General features: G+C 40.5%; 1 protein-coding gene across 4 annotated transcripts; it reads right to left on the bottom strand.

The window, feature by feature from the left end:
* Positions 1 to 36: 36 nt before the first annotated feature.
* cplane1 (ciliogenesis and planar polarity effector 1) lies at positions 37 to 20772 on the bottom strand. Of its 4 annotated transcripts, none has more exons than XM_032569964.1 (50): positions 20621 to 20772; positions 20278 to 20389; positions 20047 to 20182; positions 19823 to 19942; positions 17965 to 18197; positions 17746 to 17849; positions 17507 to 17663; positions 17301 to 17404; positions 16969 to 17151; positions 16371 to 16620; positions 16083 to 16283; positions 15226 to 15980; positions 14926 to 15116; positions 14743 to 14823; positions 14490 to 14654; positions 13552 to 13716; positions 13250 to 13481; positions 13019 to 13155; positions 12714 to 12931; positions 12230 to 12394; positions 11846 to 11987; positions 11661 to 11770; positions 11430 to 11579; positions 11224 to 11335; positions 10677 to 10989; positions 9540 to 10598; positions 8779 to 8912; positions 8608 to 8693; positions 8472 to 8521; positions 7795 to 8023; positions 7391 to 7705; positions 6646 to 7293; positions 6389 to 6552; positions 6244 to 6322; positions 6086 to 6155; positions 5456 to 5590; positions 5183 to 5251; positions 5023 to 5093; positions 4696 to 4921; positions 3744 to 4009; positions 3517 to 3616; positions 3223 to 3393; positions 2943 to 2985; positions 2729 to 2860; positions 2213 to 2480; positions 2058 to 2113; positions 1815 to 1982; positions 1203 to 1336; positions 608 to 873; positions 37 to 494 (listed from the first exon to the last, which is right to left on the bottom strand). In XM_032569964.1, exons 2-50 carry the CDS (start codon positions 20356 to 20358, stop codon positions 342 to 344), a joined length of 9597 nt encoding a protein of 3198 aa, XP_032425855.1. In that variant the 5' UTR covers positions 20359 to 20389; positions 20621 to 20772; the 3' UTR covers positions 37 to 341. The 4 variants fall into 4 exon arrangements, with proteins under 4 accessions (XP_032425855.1, XP_032425851.1, XP_032425854.1 ...); XM_032569960.1 differs by having other exon boundaries at positions 2213 to 2654; positions 20621 to 20771; XM_032569963.1 differs by having other exon boundaries at positions 662 to 873; positions 2213 to 2654; positions 20621 to 20771.
* Between the last annotated feature and the right edge of the window lie 143 nt (positions 20773 to 20915).

Here is a 20915-nt window from a genome sequence, read left to right as displayed (position 1 = left end):
ATACATAAAAAAAAAAAATGAAAGTATGGGACTCAGTTAAAAGGACTTATCATTAAAGTACTTTATTTAAATCACAGGTTTAAAGTGAAAAATACAAGAAGCTGTTTAAAACAGTCAAGGTGGCTATAAAATACAAGGCTATAAATATAGAAATATAAAATACCACCTGAAGACATTACAAATATAAATAGGAACAAATGTCAGACTAAAAAAGTTTTTAAGAAAAAAATCTACCATTTTATATTTCAGTTTATACAATGTATCCATTAGGCACTTCTGGTACCTTACAACCTATTTTACTGTACAGTTGTTTTTTATAATAATTATTATTATTTTTAACATTAACCATCTTCTTCAGCCACCATCCTTTCAATGGCAGTCCAGTCTATTCTGCTTAGGCTGCTTCCTGCGCTGTCAGAGAGATTATCCAGCCAGTCCATCTCTGAAACGCCATCTGCGACTGCTCCGTCCTCCCCATGTAAAATCCCAGTCACCTAAAAAACAGCCACAAAATAATCATAATTGAGGAACCAAAGTTATATTTCAGTTTTTCTCGCTACAGTGGAAAGATTCAAATAGGTTATTTTTAGAAAAATGTGACTTTTACAGAGGTATAATCCTCCACAGCCTTCGGTCTGGTAAATTCTGAATGCTTCCTCACTTCAGGCTCCTTCACTTGTCTGTGTTCCTTCAGGTTCCCTCTTTGTAAAGCAGCTCCACGTGAGAAACTGTTGTTGAACTCAGTTTTTTTCCGTAATCCTACTTGCTGTGCCTGACTCTGGCTGGCTGCGTAGAGTTTGGATTGGCTCTTGATGTTGCTGAGCATACCACCCCTCGTTACCTGAGATAGTTGGTCCGCTGGATTAAAAATTACTGAAACAAGAGAATGTAAGATAAATATGTCATTTTTATGGAAGTAAGAAAAATAAACATGAAAAATGTTGTGACACCTTAGAGCAACTATGTCAAGGATGGTGGAGCCCAACCAGCCTACAGATTAACTACATTTTTTTATTAACGGCCCACCACTCAGTTTTATACTGTGCAATATCATCATACTACATAGCCCATAATGCACTATAACAGCTAGCAGTACACTCAGGTCCATGTACATTTTGAGTCTTTAGTTCTCACCTTCATCCCTGAAACAAAATCCCACCACAGCACTGTATGTATCGTATTACAATGGGTGATAACAATACCTGGTCGACGAAGACTCAGTCTTCTGCGGAGATCATATGAATATTCACTCTCTGCAGAATAACGTAACTGAGAAGGGAAACTTCCTGTCTGAGACGTGGGACTTTTTTTGTCAGTGGCTGATACGTTGAAAGGCCTGCAAGAAAAAAATACTACACTTATTACCAGACTACATAACAGTCTTGTCTACAAAATAAGATACTCTTATCTCAAATGTTGGTGTGCCTAAAAACTGATCTTCTCGGGCTGGAAGTTCGATGGTATAAAAACAATTTATTGTTCCCAACTGCGCAGAAAATTATTAGCTGATTTACTCAGGCACATCCCCAGAGTCATCACTTAAAGAAAATGGCAAGCAGACTACTGCAACATGGTGGAATCTACATCAATTTTGTTTATCGAGTGGTGAACTTTGAACTCAACAGGTAAATATCACTTTTCATGGCATTACTTTTGTTTAACAAACTTTCTCTTGACAATCTTCTAATTTTTAACAAAATCTTGTTAACTTCCAGGAAGGTTGGGATCTTTGTTTTTAGATGGAATGCTATTAATCTACCTTAATTACTGTTTAAAGACTTCAGATGCTAGATTTATTTCTTAGCCTAGGATACCTAAAAGGGTGGCCAAGAGGTGGATCCGAATTCAACCAGGGGCTGTAGAGAAATGGACCTTCACAAGTCTGGGAGGAACTTGGCCCGGTAACACGAGAAGTGAGAAAGTCATTGGCCAACTGGCAGGCCTCTTCTGTTCTTCGAAAGTACTGATTAAGAAGCATTAACCTAATAAGAAAGTAGACAGTACAGTTTATAAAGGCAAGCATGTTCTCATGTGGCTCAAAGTACAGGAGTACCTACTTTTCTTTTTCCTCTCTGCTACCCCATATGCTTTCTGTTTTTCTGTTTGGAAAATGCTATGGAAAGTTGGGGAGTAGTAATGCAGACGTTATTGCAAACAAAGGTATTGTTCATAGCAAACTGGAATATGACATCCAGAAAAAAACATCTCCCACCTCTACTGAAGAGCCACAGAACGGTTTACGCTCCCTGTCCCTCAGGCTCTGTCTGTGCTTTTTATAAGCAGTCAATCTTTCCCTTTGTTTCCGTCTCATCCAAATCCTCAGCTCCTTCCTCTCCTCCTCAGGATGCGTACTTTTCTCTAATGCCCAGCTATGTTCCCGCTGGTCCTGCCTCCTGACGGCTCCTTCCAGCTCCTTCCTCTCTTCCGCAGGATGCATCCTTTTCTGTAATGCCCAGCTATGTTCCCTCTGGTCCTGCCTCCTGACGGCTCCTTCCAGCTCCTTCCTCTCCTCCGCAGGATGCATCCTTTTCTGTAATGCCCAGCTATGTTCCCGCTGGTCCTGCCTCCTGACGGCTCCTTCCAGCTCCTTCCTCTCCTCCTCAGGAAGCTTCTTTTTCTCTAATGTCCAGGTATGTTCCCTCTGGTCTTGCCTCCTGAGCGCCATATTATTTGTCAGATGGGTGAGTATCCCCATTTAAAATATTACAAAAAATTTAAATATTTGTACCTGTTCTGGTGTGAAGTCTGAGAGCGATCCAAATCCCAGTCAGAGGGAGATAAGTAGCCTTCCTTGACCAAGTCGTCTAAGATTTCCATAGTGTCGGATAACCCAGTCTGACTCAGAGTCCCATCTGCCCCTCTACATGTTGAGAAATACAAAACACAGTTTTTAAAAAAGGATATTTTATGCGTTTTAAGACTCCAGGTCTAGATAAACTTACTCATTAGATATATCGTAGGTTTCATGGAAGTGCTCTTTTTTTCCTTTGGATGAAAAATTACAGTTATTTTTTTTAAACAGATCCCTGAAATGACACATAATTGCATTAAAACAATAAAGTCTGATGTTAGTAAAAGATCCAACACTACAACTTGACATCTTGACAGATCACGGTTAAAAACAACCATCAGTTTTCCCCAAATCCGTCTGATGAGACTAATGGAGTAACACAAGTTTATCAGGGAAGACAACAAAGTTGTTTAAATAAGCTGCATTTCAACCTGGAGCTTGAAGATAGGATGGACCACTACTCTGACTGAAAGGAGAGGTTGAATAGTGACGCGACGGTTTTATTGCAGAATTCCCGGAGTCGTCATGAAGCACAAGTTCCTCTTCCTGTTCTTTGATCTCATCACATTTCTTCAATGCACGTAAAGAGTCTGGATCCGGAGCTGTTGGGAATAATAATAAAAGCTTTATAGGTTTGCTAAATTTATTTTAAAATCACAATAATGTAAATTGAATAAGAGATGGAGAAGTAACTTCTATTACAAGTAAAAAGATTCTGATCCAACCTTTGAGTGGAACAGAGAGTCTGACGCTTTTTTTTACTCCCATGGTGGCTTTTGGATCAGACTCCCTGTCTAAGGAGAGCTTTTCAATTGTGTTTACCAGCTACACACAAAAAAAAGAAACAGAACAATTAAGAGGACAGTCTCACAAAACGAAAGCAGCCCATGCAAGACAATTTATAAATGTTTAAGAAAACTCTAGGCAGCTTCTACAAAACATCCTTATGTACCATTCTTGAATTGGAAAAGTCCTTCTCAAGATTATCTGCAATGTTCTGTAAAGCGGCCAACTGAGAGTCCATATCTGACAGGCGGGAGGAGAACCAGGCTGTGGCAGGCGCTGAAGGAGCTCTGTCAGGCACGAGGCTCTGCGCCTTTATGACTCGACAGATTTCAGATGCAGATGAATCCTCCAACGCATCATCTTGTAAGATGATTCTCTCTGCAACTCTAGCGGGCTGGGAGGAACTGAATGAAGGAGACACCTCAAGGACTTCTGTGGTATCAGATTTTTGTGAGAAAAAACCCAGATAAAACAGTAAGAAACTCAGTTTTAAGACACATTGGGTAGACAAACAAAAAGTGTTCATGTCCATTGAGCAGATTCTGTGATTTTGCAACCACAATTTCAAAGTATTTTATTGGCATTTTATCTGATAGATTAACAACACAAAGTAGCCTCTAATTGTGGAGCAGAAGGAAAAAACTTATTACAAATAAGACTTAATTGGATTTAACTCTGAACCTTGGATCATTTGGACACATGAAAAGGCTATAATCCAAACCTTTCAAATGTGGCCCTGACTGTATGTTTAGGACAATTGTGGGGCTGGAAAGTGAACCTCTGCCCAATCTCAAGACCTCTGCACTCTTGAAGAGGTTTACTTAAAGTACTTTCTATGGAGTATTGTTTAGCTCCATTCATATTCCCATTAAGCGTGACCAGCTGTCCTTTTCATGCTAAAAAAAAATCTATTAGAGTACAGGGGGCCAAATACAAATACTCACCACATTTTTCTTTTTGAAAAGAATTTTGAAAAGCACATAGCTTCAGAATTACACACTAATTTGTGTTGTTCTATCACTGAAAATCCCAGTAAATTACAAAGATGTTTGTAGCTGCTATGTGACAAAATGTTCAGGGATATGAGTGTTGTTGCAGCTGTAAAATTTGCAAGAAACCTGCGGTAGTTCTGGGCTCCTGAAGATTGTTTGTGACTGGAACTGAGAATTGTGCCTCAGCTTCAGCAGCTGAGCTGATGACAGAGGTGGCAAGAACATGGAGCTGAGCAGAAGTTGGTGAAGAAGAAATATCTGCTGCTTCTGAGTCAGGACATGGCAGCAAATCTTCAGACTGCCTCACATCTTCCAGATCCAAGACACTTATGAACTGGCGTCCACCAAGATCCTAACAAATAACAACGACAAAAAAGTGTAAAATGTACAGCTTTTTGTCAGAATTCAATGAGAAAAGATTAATATATATGTATTGTTTGAGAGGACACTTACCAGACACATCTCTGATTTCTGCTGGTTCTCCACTTGAACAGGAGCTTCTGGGAAATTGCATGGACTTTGCACTAGATTGAAAAAACACTCACGTAAGCCGAATTTTTAATTCTATCCACTAAAAAACATTAAAGCTGTGCATAATCCCACATTAGCTTACTTTTTGGGCTGCTAGTCATTGTAGATGTCTGGACAGAAATAGATTTGTTCTCAACTGTGGGAGTAGCAGCTGAAAGAACAAGTTTACATTCGTAATATTGATAAATTGTAGTCTAAACAATTTAGCATTTTGAATTAATATATAATATTACATATACCGGTAATATATAGAATATATTAAATCCAACTTAACTTAGTTTAACTTTTGGTATTTCTGAATCAGCAGGAACTTGATTACGGTACAAGAAATTTCCATGTTATATCTGAAAATCACCTGGATCTGTGTTGGTGAAAGCATCATGACACTCTGGAGGACGTTTCCTTGTAGAAGCAAAGGCATGGAGTTCAGCGGAAGTGGAGAAAACTTTGTCTAATAATCTCTGACCGGTCAGCAAATGGTCTGAGGAGCCTGGGATTAAATGACCAGAAAATAAATAAGATTTAAAATAGAAAACAAAATTCTCAGATGACAGATACAATAAAATTTGGTTCACGCGTATTTAAGTTCAGTTTGTATAAATCTAAATCTTTTTCTTTTTCTTAACTAAATATACAGAGGTAGAGTCCCCACACACTTTTCATGTCAAAAATCTATATTGCTCCTAATTTTAATTTCTAGAGTTCTTAGTCTGTTTTTTCAGTATAAATAGAAACATTTCTCAAGAATCTAAGGCAGATATTGGTCATGTTATAAATGTGGAACATGCAAAAATCAGAGACTGGTTGGAAGGATGGATGGACAGACAGATGGATAGATGGAAGGAGGACTAACAGGATAGAAGGAAGAACATCAAGATTAAAGGAAAATGGATGAACAAATGTACAGACAGGTGGTTTAACGGTACTGGAAACAGGCACCAAGGTGTTGGTTTAAGCAGAAAAGTGTTCTTTGTTGTGTAATCACCTGTCACATCCTGTGCAGGTTTGATCTCTTCAGCAACTGTAGCATCTTCACTTTCAAGGACTTGTGCTGCCTAAAATTATATTGAGACAAAGATAATGTACGCATAGCTACCACAGGTATTTCTAAATTCTGCTCAAGTTATTGTTGACTCCTTCTACCTCTTTTGTTGGGATGATGGAGTCATTTGGACGGAATGAGACTTCTATGTTCATTCGCTTTTCCTCTCTTCTCTTCTGCCTGTAGAGTATAAATGCAAAAAGAGTAAAAGAAAGCAAACAGCTATAAAAGCTTATATTTGATTACCTTTTAGCTGAACTCAAGCAGGGGGTGCTGGTTAGATTTCTAATGCCTTCATCAGAGTGATCTGGTCTTGGTATCTGCAGCTGATCCTGTCTCAATTTTTTCGTAGCAGTCAACTCCATCGTAAGACGAACCTTTTGTTTTGAAGGAATATTCTGGGGTGCCACCTGTAGTCGTGAAAGATATGCATAAAACACTTAGGTTTACAAAGTTTGGTTCTGATCAAGCTTAAAACCTTGAAGAACGTCAGAACTGCTCACCATTTTGGGTCCAGACTCAATGTGTAAAAGCTTAATTATTGGAACTTCTGTCATTGGAGTTGAAATAACAGCAGGTATTGCTGTAATCAGTTTAGGGAAGTTAAAGCTGCTAGGCGGAGTATCACGTAACTGCAACAGACGAAGGCCCTGCATTGGTGCAGGTTTTTGAGTCGGAAAAGCAGCAGGATGTAGAGGGAACGCTTGACCAAAGAACTGTCCTGTCGGCCCCATCAGCGAGTGAGAGCTCCTCAGAGTTGGATCGTGTGCAGGATTAAATAGGAGATGCTTAGTTTGAACAGAAAACCCATTTCTTTGCTCTCCACCTTTCTTTTTCCAAGTGGATTGATCATAGTGTGTGGCCTTGGGCTGATTGGACTTAAGGTTTGCCCTGTGAGGAGCCTGTGCATGTTGAGCGGCATAGTGTCGGGCACTGTATTCTGCCATAGCAAAGTGATGAAGCTTAAGTAACTTCAGACCCGACATCTGTGCAGCAGAGTCAGTGTGTACACTGCTGTCATACGGTTGGTGTTGAACAGCGTGACTCCTTTCAGTAGTGGCCAGGAGACCGTCTGAAGACGGGATCAGTCTCCTCTTCCCCGTTTGCTGAGTTTGTGGTGACTCTGCTTGGACAGAGAGGGGCTGCATCTCCTGAAAACCAAAACAACGAGTGTGTGAGTGCAGCTTAGAATCAGAGACAAAAACTCAGAATGTACAATCTCCAGAATACCTAAAAAGCTACACCTACACTATTGGTTCTGGTGTGTTGGCTTTGGTTGATGTGATGCAGACCAAGTCCTGTTCCTTGCACGACAGGCTGGGCTGCAAAATGATACGACCCAATCGGATTCAACTGGGGTTCATTAGATTCTGGTTTTGGCACACAGGTCTGTGTCTGTGGCACAGCGGTGGAAGAAGTTTGAACTGGAAAAGCATTTGGCTCAGGGTTTATTCTAGTAGCAGAAGATAAATTCATATTAAGCTGTAAGGAGTTCTGCTGGGCCATCTGGAAACTGGAAAACGTAGCTCCTAAAACCTCGTTCAGACTCATGTAGTTGATATGCTGCAAAAACATAACAGGTGTCTTCAGTATAGAGATTTTACTACATTTATGTAGCCCCACATCTTACCTTCAGTTCAACCTTTCATTACCTGAACTAATCTGAATAAGTCTTCACCCAGACGCTGTCTCATTGTGGAAGTTATCAAAGGCAGAGTAGACGTTGTAAAATCAGCAGGGGGCGCCCCAGCTGTGGAGATTTGTGGCTGATCAGCAGCAGGGTTGGGGAGCAGAACGCCACCCAAATCAGAAGATTCTGCAGGAGGAGGAGGTTTAGGGTGGATGGCTGAAGGAGCAGGTTCTGAATTAACAGGAGGATATCTGTGGGGGAAAAAATACCACGACAGCAAAAATGATTATTCAGTTTCAGCAGGTTTGCAATGTCTATGTCCACTTCTTTTATCTATAAATTAGAAAAGCATAATCAAAGTTTATGTTTTATTATCCTCTGCAATTGCCACTGTAGAAGATGTGGGTTTAAACTAATTTGTAGACTAAAGTAATATTTGACAATGACATGAGAAGGATGAAATATGCAAGTTGCTAAGACTTTGCCACATTACAAATTCAAATCAACAATCAATCAGCAAGGAAGGAAGAATATATTTAAACAATAATAGACCAAAAGAAAATGAATAGAGCCTGGAATAGAAAAATGATCATGCTCCATTTCTCCTCTTTCTTTTAACCCATACTAAAAAATGTCTGAGTTAAATTCAGTCCTTTTCCAGACTTCTTTGCACCATGTAAATTTGCATTTGAAACTTACTGGGACGATGAACCAGACACTGAGTAGTCGAGGTCTTCAAGCTTTAAACTCTGAGAGAAACAAAATACCACAATGATCTCTGTTGTAGGAACAGAGTGAAAAATGATTATGACCAATATTAACAAGTAATAATCACCATTTCAGGTGAGCAGACATCTTTAGAGGTATCCTGAATGGAATCAGAAAGTAACACTTCGACGCTCTTGCTGTTTCCGCTTCTGTCTGCAAATTTAAAGGCACTCAAATAAATATTTCCAGTGACAATAAAAAGCACACGGCTATATTATTGTCTCGTGTTTTAACAAACCTTCTCTTTCAGGTGTTACATCCAAGTCATCAAAGGTCTGCTGTGGGGAATGTGGCTCTCTCTGTCGAGAATCAAAGCTGAGCTGAACCTCATCAGCCGGAAACATCAGCTCCTTTTGTTCATCTGAGACAGAGCTGAAAAAAAAACAGAGAATAAATCTTGCAAAAATTAGAAGGTGCTGTTTTGCTAAATACAAAATAACAAACAGAATAGATTTTTTTATTAAGAGTTGTACTAGTTGTTAAATTATGTGTTGATACTTATAAAAAAGTAAAAAAGTGATAAATATTATTATAGGTAATGGTAAGTACTTAATTTTATTGTTCTTTTGTGTTTTGGATCAATAAAAACCTTTGCTCTGTGAAGTTGTTAAAACCACAAAATGTGGCTTTCATAGACAATTTTTTGTGCCATAAAAATGTTTTATTATATAATTCTTTACAGTTTTTTCACAAAGCAAAATGCGGCACAACTGGGATTCAGATACAAATAAATGGAATGCAGTCGATTAATCTTGCTGTGGAAAAAGGTTGTCAGTCAAAAGGATGAAAACTGATTAAAATCATATACAATGCTGGTATATATTTTATTTCCCAAATGTTTTAAATCTATAAATAAGAATTTTTAAAAAAAACAGCTGCACAAGACACACATAGCCAATTTTGTAACCAGATTTGATCAAGGAACCAATATTCTGAATATTTGGCATCTAAAAAGCCCTGTGCCACGTCAGAACTGGTTTGCTAACATGTCATACTCACGGAGTAGCCTCTCCTCGCTGCCGATTATGATCCGGACCAGTGATAGGAGTGTTGGTGGATCCAGGGTAACCAGTATCAATGCTGCTCTCTCTCTCCGTCTTCCGTTCAACGCCCGAAAGCAGCACAGGGGGAAAAGCCCATTGCATTTCCGGAACTTGGCTGTGGGAGGTGTAGTACTCAGTTTGGGGTTGAGCAGCATACCTGTGCTCCAACAAACTTAAAGAGGTAAGGATAGCAGGTGCTGTGGTTTTTACACGAATCACAACTCCATCATTTTGTTCATCTGCCATGTCTTTCTTCTTGTTACCATGATGCCCCAATAGTATCCTTCTATCGGCCCAACGCACCATCCACTCGAGCAACCTGCCCAGCTCTGGAAAACGGGCCTCTAACTCCGGATCCAAGCCCTGCTGTAAGTCAGTCACAACTTCAACAGATGATGAGAAGCCAGGGGAAGGGTTTTCAGTGAGCAAGGCATTCTGGACAAAACTGGTTTCAGAGCCAACACTGGCTTCCTTTAGTCTTGCTGAAGAGACGTTTTGTTGCCAGTGGCCAAACAAACCTTTCTGCTTCTCGGTTCTCCGCTCGACAGAAAGGCTGCTCCTGAAAACGGGAGTTTCACTCCAAACGGAAGAAGTCTGCGGTTCAAGCATCACGTCTTGTTTCATAGGTTTGTAGCAACAGCCTGCTCTGAACACCGATGGGGGCTTCCCCAAGTGTTTCCTCTCTAGAAGGTGCCCGCCTCTTTGACGACGATGTATACTTGAGACTACATCAAATGTTAGAGAATGCAACTCCTTCTCCCGTAGTTGAGAGCAGAAACCTTTCAGCAAAGGGATCTCGTCGCCACAGTCCATCCCACCAGCAGCGTCCTTCTCTAGGACGTAGCCAAGGAAAAGCTCCAGGAAATTTAAATACTCCTCGTCTTCCAGCTCAAACTCCCAGGAGCCGACTGCTGGCAAAGAAAGCTGCTCCTTTTCTCTCTCTCCACTTATATTGGTGTTTTCTTTAAGGACACTGTCCGTCTTAGATGTCATCTTCTGTCTATCTTTCTTGCTGCTAAGAAGTCAAAATAGAATAAGAAAACCAACAAAAAATAGATAATGGCAGCGTTTCTGTCTTCTTCACTTCTCCTACCTGCTCACGGCTGCACGGTGCTGTTTAGTTGAGATTCTCTCAGATGTATTCACTGCTGTGTCTGCATCGCTGCACACTGGCTGGTTAAACTCGGTCACAGTGCTGGTGCCCACAGTTGTCCCCAAGGACAGCTGCCCTGATGTGGCCGTGTCAGTTCGCCCCCCTCTGTCCTCCTGTTCCTCTACTTTCTCCCACAGATGGAGCACAGGCGGGGCCAAGTGCCTCTGCAATCGCGCCAAATGTTTCCTCCTGTGTCTTTTTCTATCTTGAATAAAAATCATCATCAACTCTTCCCCGTCTTCTCCCCCTTCTCCTGAAAAATAAAAGGAAACATGAAAAGGGGAATCATTTGGCTCCATTTCACACAATCATCATTTAGTCATAGTCAACCTTTCACATTGCTCCAATATGCTTTTAAATTCCCAGCTTTTAATTGCAAAATAAATGCTTTTGTCAGATAAACAAGGTTTATGTATGAGAGCAACAGCTAGTTAGATATATTCATTATTTAAAACCTGCCTACAGCCTTTTAAGGAAGAATTTGTACCGAGAAGGTTGCACTGGCCAAGTCTCTGCAGGAGTAACTTATACTTCTCTCTTAAAGACACCCTGACCGACTCTTCCTCCTGTGGAAAGGCTCGAACCAGCGTGTCTGCCACCTACAGGCAAGAAGAACCAAGGATAACAAATGTCCTAACTCAAAATCAGTCCTTTTTTTGCTCTTAAAGGTATAACAGAATTAGAACACATTACCAAGGAGACAGGAGGTAGCTCAGACAGAAGACTGAGTATTATGTCCTGAAGGACCTCCTCTTCACTGAGGAAGTGAGAGAAAGGCAGAAGACGACAAGCCCAGTGAAGAGCGGTAACATTGGCTGAATTTCCTGGTGAATCCTCTGGGATCTAAAAGACAAACGTGCACATTCCATCAGCAGTAAGGACAAATTTAACAAGTATGTTCTATAGGTGACATTGTTGTAATACCGCTTCCTCTCCGTCACGTTGTCTGGCAGCCTGATACTTCCTGCAGTGAAGGGAGAGCTGATCCCTGACATGAAGCATCCAGCATAAAGCGCATAGCTCTCTGAAACAAACTTATGGAAAATAAATAATGATTAAGGTGATATTAAGCTATTCTGATTCTATTCACTTCAATGTAGCTGTATTACTGATTGTTTGGATGGTATCAGGGTCCAGGTCTTTATTAGAGTCCCGTCTGAAGAATCCAGAACGGCTAATCAACTTCATCAGTCCCTCAGGAAAAGTTTTCTCCTCCTGAGAAGCTGATGGGTAGGAATACTTCTTCTTGATCTGCAGACAATGCCAGATATTTTAGCAATTTAATATATCAAAAACATAAAAAATTGGCTTCTGGCAATATTTAGGATTTGGGTTTTTTTTGGTTTTTTTATAAGTTAAAAGATTGTGAAGAATAAGCAACTAATCAACCTCCTTATTTATCTCAAGAAAAAATAAAGGAAAACTGAAACTGAGAACTACTTAACACCTGTTTTTAACCACACAACAATAAACCAAAGCTTTTAGAGACTCACCTTGTGCAGGATGTGTCTAGCACGCCGCAGGCAACTGATGTACCATTGTGCAGCAGGACGGCAACAATGGGCAGATCTCAGAAGCAAGAGTAATCTTTGGAGAACTCCAGAGACTTTGTGACGACAAACAAGTTCAGCAAATGGCCCCGTTTCACACATTTGGTCCTGAAAATAAAACATCCAATGTCTAACCTTGTTACATGTATAGACCCTCTAAACTCCTTGAGCTTTTTCACAATTTCTCCCATTACAACCACTAACTGGAACTTATTTTAAGGATACTAAGTGATAGATCAACAGAAGACCAAGGAGATTTATCATTTTACTTTCACTTCACAATTGTGCTTTTTCTTGTATTGCTCTGTCATACGATAAAACATGTGGGTGTGACATGAAAAAAGCTCACAGTGTATGAATTTTTGAGTTTGAATATTGAACATTGTGAACTAACTAAAAGTAAAACTAGACATTTTCAGTACTGTACCTGTGTGTTTGGAGAAGGCTGTGGGCAATACAGAGGTGGTGAAGGTAGGTACACTTCATAGGGGACCAATGTAGGCATTAACAAGCACATGTCTTTAACCTTGTCCAGCAAGGTCGACAAAGGAAATGACATGACATTCACTCCTGCCATGGCTGAAGCTTTCAGAATCTCGTGCACAGAAGCCTGTAAAACCTCCCAGTCTTCTCCTTCCATCGGATCTTAAAAAATGTGGAAAAAATACCAATGTAAACTAAAAACATTTAGCCCTACAGAGCTCTTTTATCTAATAATAGTTTTTTTCCAACCTGTAAAGCTGTCATTCCCGTCTTTATCTGTCCACTCTCGTAAATTGGTTTTGCTGCCAAGAAGATCCCTCAGTTCAGACTGAAAAATGCTTTCTGGCTGTAACTCTTCTGGCAGGAGAAAATCTCTCCTTCTGATCCTGTCACAAAGTCAAAATCTGAATGTTTTCTGACAGAAATATGATAATGTCATCCATACGTATTTATTTGCACATTTGGTGCTTTTAAACTTACTGATTAAAGTCAAAATGTTTTGCACAATAAGTGGTATATGCCAAGCTTAGAGTCACTGCAGTTTTCCAGTCGCCCAGATGAGACGCCAACCACACAGCCTCAGGCAGGAGACCCCCCAGCAGAAGCAAGTCCTGAGCGTAGTCCACCGTCCAAACCTCCGACAGGTGTTGCTGTCGAACTGCTTTAGCCACTTCTTCTTGGAACAGGGACACCAAGCGGCCGATACTCGAGGCTGAAGAAGAATCAAGGTATCACCATGCCGCAACATTCATAAAGAATCTATTAAACTTTCAGAAACACACCGAGGGGTAGGTGTAGTGGAGGCAGGATAGCCACATTATGAGCAGGCAGAATGAAGAGCGGCTGGTTGGTGAAGTAAGCGGCCATGAAACGTCCGAGGGCCTGAATTACTGCACAGGCGGCATCACTGGGAAGATCAATCGGCAACCAGGGGCAAGGGAGAGGATCTGTTTCAGCGCACAAAGCCAAGGAAAGAAAAATAAAGTTTCTTTTCCTCTAACTTAGACTTCTTTCACACAGTATCACAGTATAACTAGAAAAACTAATTTGATGGTGTCTACAATATGGACAGGTTACACATTAAGGCCTCGTCCACACAGCCAGATGTCTGGGAAAACAAATGTTTGTGTTTTAGCCTTCCATGCGCACGAAAACTTTGTTTAATGTCACTAAAAACTATTATTTATAAAAACTCCGACGAAAGTGGAGACTTTGTGTTTACATGTGTACATGGGAACATGGAGAGTTAGTGTCCTACACATACATTCTAATATTTGTTGCAGAATGTAACTATTTGTCACATTCTGCAACAAATAGTGCGCCAGCATAGCCACATTTGACATGATTCTCAATCGCCCTTGACTTGTTTTTATTAACTTTATATTCTTCTTTATATGTATACTTACATGTCCACACAAAGGAACCTCCTGGCACCATGTTTAGTTCCTAACAGGAAGTGGTGGTTGTTTTGAAGCGATCTGACTGGCTGACATAGGTTTTAGCTATGTGATACATTGCATCCTATGTATTTGCCATATTTAAAACAACATTCAGTGACGTATTTGTGCCTTTTCGTGAGGATGAAACCTTTTCTGAAACCTATCCTGGATTTACTGTATTGTTTTTTTGAACGATATGGCGGAGAGTTTTATTTTTAAAAAGACCCGGGTGCATGTATGCAGGGCCTAAGACTATGAAGCTACTTTTATTTAGATCTGACCTGAAATGCAAGTGAAGTTGTCTGTCCGGTTTCCAGCTCTTAACAAAATCAGTTGGGCCATGTGGTCCCCAAACTCCTGGGCTTCCCTGAGCTGGTACTGAGATAACAGACTATACAGGAGCGCCAGACAAAGGCGCGTCTCCTGGAAGACACTACGGTTGCCGCCTAAGAGAAAGAATCATGAAATTATTTAAACTTAAAATGGCTTTTTAGAATAAATGGTTAATCCTAAAACCGAAGCTATAGTCCTTACCTTTACTGGCCTCTTGACAGATCTGTAACCGTAACATCTGGGTACTTTGAGAGTACAAGCCACAGAGGAAAAGGTGCTCACCTAAAAGAATAATAAGTACATTTAAATATTAATATCAACATTTGCAAAATTTTTAAAAGTGCAAAGCTTATAAACACAATCAAAAGCTTCCATGCAAGTTACCTTGGTAACTCAGCAGTGATCTACCCTCTTCCAGATTTTCTCCTGTTGCCTGCAGAGCAGTCTGGATCTGGGATGTGATGACAGACAGCTTTTGCTCCTCTTCTTCCAAACCATCACAGTCTTTAAACCTCTTCAGCTCCTCTGCATACCGCTGAGCTACATCATACACAAGCTGCCATACTCCCAACAATCTGTCCAGAAACATTGACAGTGACTGTCAACTTTTTGAGGCAGTCATGAACTCAAATAATCTTTTATCTGGTATTTGAAAACTAACTCAACAGCATAAGCTGTGGGTACCTGCTTGAAGGCCGCTGAGGAACTGGTAATGCCTGATGTTCAAAGGCAGATGGGTCTGCATTCACATTCTGCAGCAGAGGAACATGGTGAACATCTGAACACCTCAGATGCAGCTGAGAAGATAAAAACTCCTCCTCAGAAGACCAGAAAGTTTTCTGCTCCAAGATATAAGTCTGGTCAAGAGAATCTGAGATCAGGCGTAAGATCTGCATTATTCTGGACAAACTTTGAGATGATACAAGGGAGTGTCCAGTCAGACGGACATCGGGCTGAGGGGTCAGCAGAAGGCGCACTATCCGTTCACTGAACTCCACCATCAGTCCCAAGCAGTGCTGTCCACCTGAGGAAGAGCCGTCCCAAGAAAGGAACGAAAGGAGAGCTTTTATGAGGTGGAGCAACCTTCCAAAAACAGGGCTATTTTTTTCTTTTGGGGGGACCAAGTGGAGCAAAGCGGCAAACCAAACCACGCAGCAAAGTGTATGCTTCAGAAGAGCAACTCTGTGTTCAACTGAATCTCCTACTGACATGGCAAAAGCCCAAGCAGTGAGAAGCTTCCTCTGAATCTTCCCCAGCTCAGAGCAAAGACGATTCTTCTTCGCTGGTTGTCTCTTGTAATTTGAATCAACTCCAAATTCACTGTGAGTGTCCACAGCATGGAGAGTGTCAAACATGGAGGCGAACTCCAAACGGCCTCCCTCCTGCCCATGAGAACCAGCAGTAAGACCTTCTAAATCAGAGTCTTCTTCAAAGAGATCCTAGAGAACGACAAAACAGATCATTAAAACATCTACTATATCAAAATCAACCTTCTTCCATAGAATCAAAAATCATATGTTGTCTATAAAAAATCATAATACCTGCATGTTCTCAAGAAGCTCCTTGGTGCCACCCAGTGTCTGCTGGTCCTGAAGGAAAAGCGGCAGCCTGGTTGGATCTGTTGCCGCTGAATTAGTGGAGTCTGACGCTTTGGGCTGACATGTAGCAGCAGCACTGACCTCCTCAAGGCTGCTTTCTGAATTAAACCAAGACACAGACTCTAGCCAAACCTTCACATGAACCTGCAAACAGAGATACAAATAATGAAAGTAAGTCAAGTATTTAAAAAAAAGACACCTTAGCTGTAGGAAATCTTCACCCATAACTACCTGGGATTTTTCTAATTTGCAGCTGGTTTTCTCAAGATCTGCATAGGTTTCTTTTAGAAGTGCCTTCAGGAACAGGGCAGGCGAAAGTTTGTCCTGCACCTTCATAACTGTAGCCATGTAGCCATCGGACACAATGAGATATGGAAGCCGCGGATGCCAGGTGACAGAAAACCGCTGCCTCAGGAGGTCACGCACAGACAAAGTGGAGCTGGAAAGAGAAGCTTCTCTATTCTCTGCAGGCAGCGGTGGTCTGTAAGGAAGAAACAGTCATCATAAACTTTACACATTCATTCTCACTTTACATCAAACTGATAAGAGATAGAAAATACTAGAGGAAAATTAAAGATATGTTTCTTTTTCATTTTACAAGTAAAAATCTGAAATGTGTTGCATGAATGTATTCATTTTCCCCTCAGTTAATGATATGTACATCCATAAATACATAAGGCATATCACACTTTTCAGATATGCCTTATGTAGGCATGTCTTAACTGTGACTGAACAACTGTACAGTAATTACTTTGGGCTCAAATAAATACATTTTAGTTTGTTGTTTAATAACAAGCAAAATATTGAATAGCGTCAAAGTTAAGTCTACCGGTAAGTGACCAGCGGATGCAGGGGCAGGAAGTGCGCAGGACCAAAATCCACATTGCAACCAGAGCTCGTCAGGGTGAGAAGCCCGCCAAGGCGAGCCAACACCAAGAGGGATCCCCTTTTCAAGACGCAGGCAAAGAACAGGCCTTCTGCTGACCAGCTGACACTGCTGACCCAGTAGGACCTGATAGGTTCATGAAAAACACAAACATGTTGTAAACTTGTGACACAAACTAAAAAAATAACAGTGTAGGTGTAATAAACACAGTTTATAGTATGGCAGAGAGTTAAATTTTGCATAAGTTATTCTATTACATAATTCCACATGCTGACCTGACATATTTTGATGGGATGTCCAGCTTCTTACTTCCACATCCTCCCAGGTCACTTGAGATTGAAACAAAATTCTGTGTGCTCACAAAAAGGACCTGTGTGTCCTGGATTCAAAAACACAACATACATATTTTTTGGAGTTGTTCTTATTATTTTGGTATAAGAGCTATTAAGTCAGAAATGTATTAGAAAGGCCTGGTTTCAACCTTTGGCTTCCTCTGGTTCAGTACGATGGCCAACAGGCGTCCATCTGGAGAAAACGCTGGCACCAAGGCCCCTCTGGACTTCACTGACTGGCAGGATGGGCACAGATGAGACATGGGATATGTCTTACTAGCCCACTGTACACTGTAACCAACAGAACTGCAAAGAGAAACGTGCTCCTTTCATTAAATCATAAACGAAAATCTGGCATACCACTATAATAATATCACTGTTTACTCACCCCACGCTCATATGACCTTGGCTCCACTGAATTTTTAGAATAGTGACAACAAGCTGCTTTCCAGAGGTGAAAACAAATGCTGATAAGCAAATGTCAGCCATAATCTAGAACAAATGAAAACCACACATAGTGTAAGTGCAATACAAGATAAGAGTGGAGCATCAAAATTGAATCATGAACCACAATAAGAGATATATATATTTAATTCTCAGTGTGGACCTCTGTCTTTACAAAGATGATGTGCTGGGATGCTTCTTTATCATTTGAAGACGGCAAAATGGTTTCTTCAAGCGGCAGTAAATGAGCCCACCGCCCTTTGACAGCGCCATCTCGCATGCCTGGAAAATCCCTCCCCTCTGTGCACTCCCACAGGAACACCTGCCCAGTAATGACAGCCAGAAGAACCCTCATCCCATCGCATGAAACCTGAAGACACAACTTTAGAGAATTTCCTGTGAAAACAAAAACAAGTTCACCGTGAATTAATTATTAAGTGCACTTGTACAATCCACAGAGGCCTCAAAAATATTGTAAAATTAAGTAAATGAGATGCCAACCTAAAACATGATGGACCTTGCAAAAGCATTTACCCCTTGATCTTTTCCACAAGTAGAAGGAAAACACTACATGTTTCTGAAACTGATTTAGAAATAAAACTCTGAAAGGAATGGTTAATTTGTATTCTCCCCTCTTAACTGTAATGCCCTCAAATTAGACCCAGTACAACAAATTGCAATAATTAAGAGAAAACATTTGGAAAAGCTCCAGGAGTGTGAATTATTTCCCCAGGCACTATGTATCTTACTAGGCCTGTCGCGATAAACGATAAATCGATTAATCGTACGATAAATTAAAACTATCGACGTCATTTCAATTATCGGCATTATCGTCTCTCCCGACCTTTTTGTCGGCCCATTTTCAAAACCTGACAGATCACACATGAGCCGACAGAAATCCTAGGTATAACGGTTCGATCGGGTTCATTCCTGCCGTGTGGTGTCCAACAATGGGCACAAAATAATGGCTACAAGTCCAGTGAACTAATTCAATGCTTTACTACAATCTACCTGCAATGCATGTGGCTAGTGTCAGCGTAAAGTCCTGACTGAATGAAAATCATTAGAACATATTTACTTCACGTTAACGAAGAACAGCTGAAAAGTTACCGGGTTTATCAACTGCGGTAGCAATTTCGCTCCAACTCCTCCCCTTGTCATTTCTATATTCTTTGCATGTTGAATAAACATTAATGTTGTTTCCAAGGCGGCTGGACTTCGGGTTGCGCCGTGTCAGCTGTTTGGGATTCCCCGACGTAATTTCCCCTCAGAAAACACGGAGGAGAATCCTCGCTTTCTGATTGGCTGCCTGTCACTTTCAAGAGGCTGCGTTAAGATCCCAGTCGGGAAAAACCCCTGATTTAGATCGGAGCGGCAAGGAGGATCTACCGTAACACACCACACAATCTTAGAAAGACCAAAGGTCTAAGATTGTTGTAAGGGGAAAAATAGGAGCAAAAAATCATGTAGTGTGAACTATTGCATCAGGTAGTCGATGTGCCCATCTTCTCTATTTAAATCTAATTATTACTGAAGGGCAACATAGTATACAGACTTCATAATCTGCACTCTTTGGGTTGAATGCAGTATTTATTTCCACTTTGGCTTTATGTTGTTTAGTTTTTATCAAGTACATTTTTTGTTAATGGAGACTGAGAATCCATTTTGTTTTTGGTTGCTTTGTTTATTTTGTTTATCAGCTCCAGTGTTAAATATTCTTTTGAAAATAAAGTGTATCTATCTTTGGCAGGAAATCACATGCATTATTACGTCATTTCCATTAAATCAGTGTAAAAAGGTCTTCAGACAATATTATCGTTTATCGCAATAATTTTTTGAGACAATTAATCGCTCAGCAAAATTTGCTATCGTGACAGGCCTATATCTTACTATATAATGTAGGTCGTTATTACAAGAATGATACGTTCTAGTAACAACTAATTTAATTTTAGACATCAATACTCTTTTCTGGTTTAATTTCACCTCTCTGCCTAAATATGAGGGTCTTATGCAGCACCAACCTTGAGCAGAGTTGATTATCTGAACTACTTCTGGCACTGCTGTTGCAGTCTTCAGTAAATCTTTATCTCTGTTCCACAAAAACAATTCTCCTGACACCAGAAGTCCACACAGCCACATCCCTGATAAAATGATAACAGAAACAAATGATTAGAATCAGTAATATTGGATAGTAATATATCAGTATATCAGTAATATATTCTTTGCTTGCTCAAACTAAACTTACCATTGTGAGAAGAAGTCATTTTCACCACACTGCTGAGCAAAGGATGTAGTTTAGGCATCTTTTTCTTGGTACGACCAGACATCATGTTGATCTCACTGATCCGTTTGTCATCTAACAGGAAAACAGACTCCTTTTCCTAAGGAGCAAAGTCACAAGGTCATGTTCTCTGCTAAATTCTCTTGAACTTATTGGAAAATATTGTATTTATTCTCAACAGAAAACACGCATCACCTGTCCAAGCCAGCAGAATCGCGGCCACGGTTTCTTCCGTTTGATGCTAGATGACAAAACAACCTCCAACTTCAGCTCCATCTCTCTTTCCTAATCACTCTTTCAGAAATGACTGAGAAAGAGTAAACCAACACCGATAAAACATTGATTAATAAAATCAATTTGCACTTAAGTACGTCGAAGAGTTATTGTTTGCGTTGATAGTTAAAACAAAGAGCCGAACAAACCAGATTTAACCGTTCATGTTAGCTACCTAGCCAAATGTGTTGATGGTCAGCGGAGGCGGTAAATTCGCCATTAAAATTGGAGCCTGATTACTTTAAACCAAAGCAGGTATACTCACCGACTAAACCCGTATGAAACGGCTTGTGAGCGTCCTATGTCCCTGTGGCATCTCAAGAAATAACGTAGAAAAAGCTGAAATCTTTCGAAAATCCCTCCGCTCCGTAAACTAGAATTGTTTCCCATGATCCTCTGGGAAGGAAGCTATGGCCCGTTACCGTAGAAACGCAACCGGATGTAGCTGATGCCTTGTGGAAAACAACAGGAGGAGGTAGGGACAGCTAAAAGACTGATTAAAGTATTGATTTTCTACTTTTTATTAGAAGTACCATTTCTATATTTTCTTTGTGTTTTAT

Source organism: Xiphophorus hellerii, chromosome 8 (assembly GCF_003331165.1).
Source record: "Xiphophorus hellerii strain 12219 chromosome 8, Xiphophorus_hellerii-4.1, whole genome shotgun sequence".
Lineage (NCBI taxonomy): Eukaryota > Metazoa > Chordata > Actinopteri > Cyprinodontiformes > Poeciliidae > Xiphophorus > Xiphophorus hellerii.
Note: the sequence above shows the minus strand (reverse complement) of the source record. Positions and strands in the feature narration are given on the sequence as shown.